Source organism: Bacillus rossius, chromosome 1 (assembly GCF_032445375.1).
Source record: "Bacillus rossius redtenbacheri isolate Brsri chromosome 1, Brsri_v3, whole genome shotgun sequence".
NCBI lineage: Eukaryota > Metazoa > Arthropoda > Insecta > Phasmatodea > Bacillidae > Bacillus > Bacillus rossius.
In genome coordinates, this window is record NC_086330.1 from 131,180,631 (window position 1) to 131,192,495 (window position 11,865).

General features: G+C 35.5%; 1 protein-coding gene across 1 annotated transcript in view; it reads right to left on the reverse strand.

The window, feature by feature from the left end:
* Positions 1 to 5,074, reverse strand: part of LOC134546147 (staphylococcal nuclease domain-containing protein 1) — a 114,191-nt gene extending 109,117 nt beyond the window's left edge. Inside the window, exons 1-3 of the mRNA XM_063388702.1 lie at positions 4,713 to 5,074; positions 4,398 to 4,516; positions 4,147 to 4,289 (exon numbers count right to left, since the gene is read on the reverse strand). Of these exons, the coding sequence (XP_063244772.1) occupies positions 4,147 to 4,289; positions 4,398 to 4,516; positions 4,713 to 4,760 (310 nt within the window). The 5' untranslated portion in view covers positions 4,761 to 5,074. The remainder of the gene's footprint in view (positions 1 to 4,146; positions 4,290 to 4,397; positions 4,517 to 4,712) is intronic.
* Positions 5,075 to 11,865: the final 6,791 nt, after the last annotated feature.

Consider the following 11,865-nt stretch of genomic DNA (forward strand, 5'->3'; position numbering starts at 1 on the left):
ACTATATCAAATAATTTAGATTCTGGAGTCCATGTATATGGTGTTTTCTGTGATTTGTCAAAGGTTTTTGATTCAGTTAACCATGAAATATTACTTAATAAACTTGAACATTATAGGTAAATTATTTAGCTCTTATTTAAAGAAACGTATACAAAAGATACTATTAAATCAAAATGAGGGAGGTATTTACTCGGATTGGGGATATAATAAATCTGGGGTACCACAAGGAAGTATATTGGGGCCCTTATTATTTTTACTATATGTTAATGATTTACCTTATCAAACGGATGTAAATATTATATACTTTGCAGATGACATTTAATCTTCTTATAACTGCAGAAAATATATTGGAATTAAAAAATAAAACTTAATTTGAATTAATTAACTTGATTAAGTGGTTTGATGCAAATAATTTAAAACTCAATATAAATAAAACAAAATTTATTAAATTTGGTAATAAAAGACTGCTCGATCAGGTATTATCTGAATTTCAGGATCAAGCGATAAGTCAAACTGAATCAACTAAATTCTTGGGGTTACATATTGATGATAAATTAAAATGGAATGAACATATCAATCAAACTATCCATAAATTAAGTAAAGCTTGCTACGCCCTCAGAATTCTTAGCCAAATTATAGACAGAAATTCTCTATGAACTGCATACTTTGCACTTTTTCACACACACATGATATATGGTATTGAAATATGGGGTAATTGACCCGAGCCTAAAGACCCGGAAAAATTTGGATTTGAAAGCGCAAAATGGTGCTATTTAAGGTGTTTCCGAACAAAAACATTAAATACACAGATGTAAAAATTTTAACATTTTTTATGACAAATTATGGCTTTGAATGTTATAATTGCCAGGAAAATTATTAAAATATTGACAGTTTTAAGTTTTGTTGAGCCATAAAGTAAACTGCACAAATTGTTTGCATGGAATTCATGCTGGTGGCTTTGAAAAACCGTACTTACATGTTTTCTGAAGATGCTAAATAAATGCTAGAAAAAAACATTCTAAAATGTTAAGTTTTAAAATAAAAAAATCAAGGGAGTTTTTGTAACATACCTCAAATATTTAAAATATTAAAATAATTAAAATACACAAATAAGAGTGGGCAAAAGTTTTATCTTTTGGAATACAACAAAAATGTTTTGTCGGCGACTGCATGTAAGTCATCAAGTAAGCCTATCCTTTTAACTAACTAAACTCTCTTTTTTTAAAATAAACCCTGGCGGACGGCGGCTATTATTCCGTGCGCCTGCCGAGTGGAGTGAACAGTGGACACCGAGCGCGCATTCTATGTAATTCGAGGAGAACTAAGAGAAGTATTTACATTTCAGAAGTTTCGTAGTTGCGGCCCGCGTGTACAACACAAGTAATTGCACCTGGCTTGTTTCAGTGTGTACAGTTGGTTCGATTGATAATTGATATACTGATAGTGTTATGAGCACATATCTGTAACTCGACACGATTGGAAAACATATTTTTTTGGAAATAATACAGTTTTTTGTAAGTGTGTATTATTTATACTGTTAAAAAATAAAATAACAACGTTAACCCTAATGGTGGTGCCAAGGCACCTGTGGAACCTACCGTGCGCATACCTATGTGTTTAGCTGATACAAGAGCCTCATGTAAACCTTTATTTACTGAAATGAATATATTCCCTTTTTTTTCGGAATATATTTATAGGTTAGGTACTCTTATTTGTAAAAGCTAATATAAATAATTTTGTAGAATCTGAACATACTGGACCATATATCACAAGATATAACTATAAACTGAAACCAAAATACCATAACACAACTTTATTTTCAAAAGAGTACAACATTGAGGTAAAACACTATTTAATAAACTACCTAAAGAAATTATATTACTACAAAATTTTAATGAATTCAAAAAAGTTGTTAAAGAATACATCAAAGGAAAAAATATTTATCTAGATGGTGAAATAAACTCTTTGTAATGACTATGTAAATAATATATAATTTGCTATATAATTAATAGGACACCCTATAAATGATTCAGAGTATATTAAATGATAAATATGTACTGTTTGTTGTATTGTGAAAATTGTAAAATTTGTGATTATTTGTTGAAAGTGTAAATTAGCAAAATTCATTATAATTGTAAACTTGATTATTTTATCACAATTTTAACTATGTTTAATTTTTGTTTATAATGTGACAAGGCCTATATCCCTTGAGCTGTTGGCTCATGTGGGGATCTGCAGGTGGATTGTAAATAAATAAATAAATAAATAAATAAGAAATAAAATAAGCAATTTTGCAGTAATTTTAATATTTTCATAATTTTAGAGTATTTTAAATGTCACGCACCTAACTTGCCAATGTTTTGTTTTGATTATAATCACCTATAAATGCTAACACCTGCCTACCCTCCATTGAAAAAACATCACCACAAAAACTTCTCTTCGCAGAAAATAAACACTAGAAGGCAAAGTAAAATACCATACAAATTAACACAATGGATTGTTTAAAAAAAAAAAACTTTTTTTGAGGTCATTATCAAATATTTGCATTGATCATGCTTTAAAGAAAATGTGTATATCACTATTAATTTGATGAACTACTACACAAATTCATACTGTTTTGAAAAAAATCATTAGAATACATTCAACTGCCTACCACTGTCATGAAATGAATAATAAATAGCAATATGTATTTATAAAACCTAAAATAAAGTCGGCTTACATAAAACATATTGGTAGATAAAAAAATCCCACTCAAACAAAAACTATGAAAAAAATGTAATGTATTGTATTCAACTTGGTGTTAATAATAGTACACTAATAATATCCAATTACTGAGAAATAAAATATTTCTAAGGTAAAAAAAAACTTCTAGCAATATTACAATGTCCTTTTACAAATTCATCAAGCACTATAAATATTCCTCAAATAACAGCTTTCAGGAATATAGGAAGTTATTTTGTTCAAAAATTACTAATGTGCCAGATTTAGGATTAAAAAATATTATTTGTACAAAAGTAAACATGTAATGTAGCAGTTTATGGGAAACAAGATATATAATAATTAAAGTGAAAGGTTCATTAGATTGGATCAGCTACATTAATAAGACATATATTCTCAGTTAAATATTAAAAAAAAGAGAGATTTTTTCATTCATACTAAATTCCTTACACTTTAGTTATTATTTGCCTATTTTCCCAGATGTGAATTTTAACATTTACCTTACATTCAAGGTAATAATTTTTATTTGTATAAGAAAACATAATTTGGGTTGTTATTCATGGAAAACAAAACCAAGATGGCAAGGCAACTTTTCACAAATAAGTGAGTATTTAAAAAGTTATATAATAATTCAGTCAAAAAAATATATATTTATTTATATGAAAATGTTAGCAAAGGATTCACAATCCAATGTTATTTAACAATTTCCTTTAATCTGAATTGGATACTTGTGACAGCAGTCAAAATTTCACATTACAAGCATTGAATGTTAGGCCACAACCGATTTTGAAGCTGAAAAGCATGTGCACCAATACAGTGACACACCAACAACATATCTACACTCTATAATCAAAATAGTGCTAATCAAGCAACATGTTTGTACCAAAAAATTGTGAAAATGAAAGTGAATGATGGTTAGTCAATTGTGTGCTTGTGTGTTAGCATCCTTGGTATTTAAAATTTTTGGCTTATCTTCATTATTATAGAGCTAAAATAGATCAAGCCTACAATTACTTCCGTAGCTATAACCAAAAATTATATTTTATATCTTCAATACAGCGTTTTCAAACATCTTGATTTATTAAAATTCAAACAAATCTGTTCTGGAAAAATGTACTCCCAATTACAAAAAAAAATATTACAGAATCTGTTTTCTCTGATACCACACAAAATTATTCACTAAAGACTGTTACTAACCCTCAACTAAATTGGCAGTGCAGTGACAACTCACAGGAATTATAAGACCTAGACAAAATTTTCTATAAGCCTAACCTAAAATATGTTTAAACCAAATCTATTTGATCTGTGTCAATTCATAGCATTAACATTAGCCCCAATCAAGAGTGTAACCTAATTTGAATTGACATAGTTTGCATGTAAAAACCCACACAAAAAAAGAATGTAAAATTTCTGAAAAAAGTAACATACCTTTTCCCAAATAAATAACTCCATATTCTCTTGGGGAATTCGGCGGTTTTTCTACAGTAAATAGCACATCTTCTCCAATTATCTTCCGCCTTAGAAATTCTCTGGCATCCCATGCATATGGTTCATCTTTGGTTTCATCACCACTACAAAAATATAAAATATATAAACTTAGGCTACAATCTATACACACAAACACAACAACGGTTAGAAATAATGCCAGCAAAAAAGTGTTACATTGGTATAAATATTACCTTCCAATAGCCCTCCTGGCCAATTTTGGGGCAGTGATATTGGACAGATTTATCTGCTTTTCTGGTGGAGGTCCACCTTTGGGTACACCCCGGATTATAACAGAATCTCCGGAGAGGACCTACAATATAAACATCATACAAACCATTACAATACTTGAAAACGTGATGCACATATGTTGGTTAACAGATGTAAATACGACCGCATGCACATCTCAACTTAGTTACGCACACGCTACAATTTAAAGTCGATAAATAAAACTATATTTAAACATTATAAATAAGGCTATTCTGTAAGAACAGCAGCACTAATAATACCTGTTTAACAATTCCTCGTTTAACTTGTGGTGGCGGAGCGGTAGTCATGCTGCTAGACCCATGCAGAGGTGCAATGAAAAAGGTTGTGACGTCACTTCACTTCAAAGTTCCGTATTTCAGAAAAGTCCCACCAGAATTATTTCTCGCTAACTTCAATTAAACCAACCATAATTAAGTGTTAAAATAGCATACAAAATATATTTTATCATCAGTATATTCTCCCTTGCATTGGCTGTCTCCACGCTTCCACCCAATAAAAAAAAAAGATAGTCGAGTGGTGATGTGGCAGAAAGTAGAACCTACATCTCAAACTTAAAGTGAACCCTATGCTGGTGCATAGCGACCTGATAGCGACCATGTGCCACGAAAACAAATATCAGTGATCTCTATGTACAAAACATCATTCAGAAAATATCAGTCCTATTATCACATATTTTAAATTAAATATTTAAAAAACTGTAAATGAAACATTATCGGAATCTTTTAAAGCCGTTTCATATCATGTAATACATTATTTTTTTAACTCAGATAAACATTTCAATGTACCCAAAAGTTCAATATATTATATTAATTAACTTAGATTCCTCCAACACTATCTAAATTTATGAAATTAATAGGGAAGAATAATATTGCTTACATTAATGAACATAAGGAAAAGGTAGGGTGAATTTATCAGCCTCCATTCCCACCTTTCACAGAAAGAAAATGTGTGCGTGGAGTCCAGGCGCGACAGAACTGTAACTCTTGTTTCTTGTATTATTCGGTATAGTAAACATAAATATTTAAAAAAAAGGTCGCAGTTAAAAATCATTCGTGACAAATAATTACCCATGTCCAACTAAAGTGTGAAAAGCATTATACCAGCAAAAATATTTAGTAACACAGCTAAAACTATACTCATATACCATTGTTTAAAATTGCTGATTTCCTCAAGTAATTGAAATAATATGTACATGAAAGAACAATATCTCTGGCAAATATGGCCCATGGCACGATTTAAAAATATAAGCTCAAACCCAGTTGTGTTGCCCTCTGCCCAAATACTCCCTTAAGTCGAGGTGATGTCAAGAATAGTGGGGGGGGGGGGGGGTCCCTGCTGGTCGCGACACGCCTATCCCTGCAGCATTTGACGCCAACCGCCGGTGCTCCCTCTGGTCCGCAAAGGTCGTTATGCCACAGCAACACTGGCTCCGAAGTGCGACGAACACGCCCGAGCGCGATCTTCACAAAGTGTAAGAAAGTGCACCGCAACGAACGCCGCGACGACGACAGCGCCCGGCCGGGTGTGGCAATGCGCCTAATTAAACACTTGATTATTTTGTAATTAAAACAACCAAATTAATAACAATTTAAAAGAAGGGTTCATGTAAGGGTAATTATGTCTAATTGTCTTATAAGCATATGTTGTGTAATTTGTTTCTAAGTCCAAAACTGGTCGGGTCGGTTTTCCCGCGTTCCACGCGTTTAGGCGCGAGGCCGCCGGGCGGTCTCGCGCTCAGTCTTGAACTCGGGCTCCCAGGGGTCGGACGCTCCGCGAACGTCGGGCCAGCACTTCTAGTTTTCTCTTCAACATTTCAGCAATAGTGTAAGTTTCTACAAACCTTCATTTAGCTCGGCGCCGACCCCACTTAAGTCGCACGATACTTCGTGCGACACTTAACTTAACATTTAATTCACGTTAGGGATTTTGTTTTAACGTAATACGTAAGGCCATGTCCAGTTTAAGGACCGCGTAATATTGGCACGCAGTTTTAGGCTCCAGTAGCCAATTAATTGTTATCATCGTGAATCTTGTGAAAGATTGAATAACTTTCATATTGTAACTTTCTTCATGCTTTAGTGTAATTGGTAACGTGTGTTTTAAGTGACTATCTTGCCACGCATTGAGACTTTACGCGTACGTCGCTCACTGACGTGATTGCATAACTTTTCGAGTCTTTAGTTTTGTCGCAGGCTAGACTGCAAACCACCCTAATCACAGGGACTCCGCTATTCGTTAACTTTGCTGTATAATTTGTTGCATCCGCAACTCCGTGACTGTATGTCAAATCTTACTCAGAGACACGTAGCCACAGCTTCAACCCGTCGATCCACTTTGCAATCTATCCTGGTCGCGCATATTATTCGCCGGCGTTTACGTGTGTCACAGCGGTACGACAACGGACGCGGCCAGTAAAAGGACCATCCAGTGTATCGACGTTGAATAAAGTGCAGTGTTCTGATAATCTGTTCATTAATTATTTTCAAGGCGTCCTGGGTGGCCTAAACAGCCCGGGTAATTTCTGAACGTAATTTCCAAACTCCGAGACGCACTCCTGCCTGCAGCCACGAGGCCGAACCCCCGTTAAAAACCCTGAGATATTTCACATTATTAATAATAAATTTAAAAGCTAAAGACAGGCAGCGGGAGTGGCGTCACATTTTATAATTAAAATTAAGCTACTCGCTATAACATGAAGGCCATTCAAGGCTGCTCAAGATATCACCGACTGCGCTAACAGCCCCAGTGTAGGGATACATCGACGTACCACATCCAAAAAACAACCCCTCATATGCGAGTTTGCGTGTGCTCGAGTGCACATTTTACAAATGCGCAAGTATGCAAGTGCGCAAGTATGCAAGTATGTGAGTGTGTAAATTTGCAAGTATCCACGTATACTGTGTCATTTCAACATTTCCCTGCCGTCTCCTCTACTGGTTCCCCACCAACGCAGTGACACAACAAACCTAAATATTCCCCTTCTCACCCAGTTCCTCTAACACATACCTAGCTATTTCCCTTCATGCGATCGGAATTTTCGTAACACTCGAAAATTATTGCCACCTCAGGAAAGCATTTTCACTTCAAAAATATTTGGTTCCATTTCGAAAGAAAAAAAAATAGTATAATACCAGTTAAGACATAATGTTTAGGTGAGTTAAAGATTGAAAATTAAGAATTAAACATGTACTTTAGATATAACTCTGTATGTACATGAAATAGTAACATATTATCGTAAAGGATTTTTGACAGGTCATGAGCGAATTACAAGTTAATTTAAGATATAACAGAGATATCTTTATTTTATGTGTTTCTTTAATAACTATGTAATGCGGCAGAGTACAGTAGATTGTGTTGTTGGCGTGAATTAAGGTTTTCTTGGAGAAAGCAGGTCATAATTTAGTACTAAATGAAGAAATGCACATTTACATATGCCAACTTGCATTAGTGACTTGAGGCAGATATCTCCAATTGATTAACTTGCAAATTTGTTTATAGATTTTAATTACCAGACTCTGCAAGTGACCCTTAGAAGACAATTTCACGAAATATATATTTAAAAAATCTGCTATTAATCTCTTTATATGATTTTAGGAATTTATTTTTTAAATAGTTTATGTTGATTTTTTTACTATACCGTACCTATGAGTATGTATATAATAGTACGTATTTATAGTTCACAAATACAAATTTTAAGCATATCCATTATTGGATGTTTGGAATAGATATTAGCATTACATGAAATATAAATTTTAATTAAATATTTTTGATTCTGCATACTAACTCTAGATCACGACCTCAAATGTGGCAATTTTTAGGTTCAATCATAGCCATAATTATAGTTAAGTATTGACGCCAACCGCCGGTGCTCCCTCTGGTCCGCTAAAGCTGGGTTTACGATTGATTACCTTAAGAATTATAACTTAACATCGAGCACACGAAGAAGTCAAAACTACATTTTCCAGTTTATGATTGACATAGAAGTCGTTAATTCTAACCAATCACAGCACAAAACACATGGTCGGCCATTGTTCGAAACGGAGAAGCAGGTTTGAAATAGGTTATTGACAAATGGGATATCTATTTTTCGAAATGGATGATGATTACATATTACAAATATACGAATTCTAACCCAAAATACTGCCTCACTCGGTCCAATAATAAGTCATAAACTTCCGGTTGAAAGGTTCCGGTTTGTTGTGATTGGTCGCTTCCCTTAAGAGTGCGCGATACATGTTGTTCCGAGCAGCAAAATCGACGTTTGCGGTGGAGCAGATACTGTAAATACCATGACATAAATTGGATTTTGGTAAAATATTATTTACAGAGTAAGGGTGGATCTTAAAATGTTATTATTACTCGAAATTTCGGTATGCGTCTTATTTTATTAACTAATTATTCCTAAAAACGGCGAAGTTTAGTAGACGAATGCTAGTATAATTTTATTGGAAATGGGAAACAAAATAATAATATTATACAACACACATGTGTGCATGAGTTAGAAACAGCAGGATGCATTTAGAAGCAATACCAGCTGAAAAATCTGTTCCGCCGTAACCTTTGTAATCGGTAGATCAAGAACGAATTTTACACATCGTAGTTCACGCGTCCACACACAGATGTCGGGCACTCCGCACGCAGAGGTTCATTGCAGTAACACATAACAGATGTCGCACATGTCACTACTTGTTTTGTTGTATCGCGCTACCACGAAGCCACATTTTTAAATTGAAATAGGTGGGAAACGCTGCAGTTGGTGGCAATAAGACGCGTTTTAAAAAGAATAGTGACAAAGGAAACCTGCTTCTTTCTGCAAGGTGGAAAAATAAAAGTTAGGTAACTTATTTTTAAATTGATGATATTAGTTTGTTTTTGATTCCAAAATCTTTAAAACGAGTGTATAACACTTTCCATGTATCTGAATATTTCAAATAACAGCAGCGCAGAGACTGTGGCATCCGAGACCGGCCGCAGCGTGGGAAGATAGCGCGGGAAAGGGCGGGCGGCGCCGGGCTGGCGAAGCCAGTGCGCATTCCACATTCACACGCTGGTGACAGTAGATAGGACAAACTGAATCCTTAAAAATGAGATCATACCATGTTTCACCAACATCGGAAAAAAAAATTACAAGTTTTGATCTCTTTAGTTTATTACATATCCAGTTATTATAATTACATACGATCATCTTTGTATTGTCTCGTGGTAATAATGGGATTTGAAGGTAAAAGTATATAATTTAAAATGTCACTGAAAACTAGATGCTGCGTGGCATTTTGCCGAAAACGAAAATTAGAGCACGTTGGCCTGTCGTTCTCCATATTACCTGCTAGGGCTGCTACTGTAGTTTTTGAAGTTGAAAATTAAAAAAAAATTATAATGGAATGGAAAATAAATATAATAAACAGAAATAAAATTCATTACTAAACGATCATCAGTTTCAATCTGGCTGTATAATTAATTTGGACTTCACTAGTGCAGAAAAATATTATATAAGTACATACACTTGAATCTTACTCTAGATAAATTGGTCGTCATGTGGGTAAAGGCGTCATAGTACTAAACTAACGATTGAGGGTTCGAATTCCACTTTGAATCAAAACTTTTTTTTCTATTGCGGAAATAGTTTAACGTCCCATTATAAGGACTAACATAAAGCAATTTTACAATATCAGTAGCCTTTATCGAAACAATATAAAATATGGCGACTACAAAGGTGCCAACTATCACACACTAAACCTTTCTCAGGTTGTATCTGGCTGTAATTTTTTTGTTGTCAAGTTGCAAAGAAATGGTATGATAGCAAGGGTTTTGTTTACAAATTTAAGCAAACGATCATTGCTATGGGAGTGGCGCCTCTCCCTTTACTTACTCTATGTGCTGCGGCCGGAGGTTTTTTCCCCCCCTCGTTGCAGTAATAGTCGTTAATATTTAATGATATGTTGTTTATAACGACAAAATACACACAAGTAATACCAAATATATTTAGTTCGAAAAGTTAAAGAAATAAAATAAAGTGAAAAAGGGGGGGGGGGCAAATAGACCAGCCCCGATTTTACAAAGGCAGCGATTTTACGAATGCCATCCTTGGAACCGTGAGCCAAGGGCGCCCATACCCATGGGCAGGGTAGGGCCGTGGCCCCCTCCCCCAGCTTTCAGGAAGAGGAAAAAATGTATGGGTTTTTGAGGATTTTTGGCAAATTGTAATTTTTGACACTTTCTGTCAATTTTTGAAGGTCTGCCCCCTCCCCTTACAAACTATTTTATAGTCTGGCCCCCCTTACAAACTGCCATATGGGCGCCCTTGCCGTGAGCATACATAAAATCGTGGTTCTAGTATTATTAAAATGTGGAAACTAACAAGTTCTAGTGTTGTCACAAAAAACGAACTTGAACCCAAATTTGTTGACACGAACTTGAACCAAACTATTTTAAAGTTCGGTTCGAGTTCGAAATTTCGAACGTTCGTACAGGCTTATGCAATATACTACTATTCAAATGTCACACGTAAATGGAAACTTATCAAATAAGCGTAGCATAGCAATTATATATCGCGTCTATTAAAAACATTAGTTTAAAGAATTTAAAACATTTATCCAGGACTCTTTTAGGTCATTACATATTTGGGATTGCTACATCTGGAGAGGGGAAAAAGGAAAGGGAGGAGGGCATCGTGTTGTGAGGTTGTACGGGCCAGCAGATTTTTTCCTCATAACTGTAGTTCCGGATAACTGGATGCCGGATACACGGGGGAGGAGTACAGTTTAATAGAATATTATAATTACATCGTAAAATGTTATTGGTCCCGAAATGTTTGTATCAGTACGCAGTGTAACATAGTGACGACAGTCGTCGTACCCTCCCAGATACAGAGGCCGTACCTGGCCACCGACGCGGGCCTGAGGGGGCCTATTTTCCCCCCCAGTGAACCCCAGTGTGTGCGACGGCCAGGGACGCACCCGCGTGCGCCCTAGCATGCCAACGAGTGTTTTTTCTATGTGACTTTATCTTTTATTTCAGTGTGTATATATTTGTAAACGATTAAGGGATTTGAATGTGTGTAATTAACTTATTTTATTTATTATTCATTGTGCAAGTTCGCTGTGTAATTAATGTCTCGTGTATGTCTTTGTAAATAATTCAATAACTTTTTCTGAAGTGTTTCGCCGTAGTATGTAATTGCAGCCTGGCGCGCCGCGGGACGGAGCTCTCTCCCACGCCGGCCGATTTTCCCCTCCCTCCCCGCCACCCGCGGGCGCCGGCCCGCGGGCGAGCGGGGAGAGGCAGTCGCGTCCTGGTCTCGAGCGGAGACAGACGTGTTCGTTGCTCCGCGAGCCGCGCACGTTGCGCTCGGGATTGAACGTTCGCTCAGTCCGCAGTCGGTCACGGCAGCTG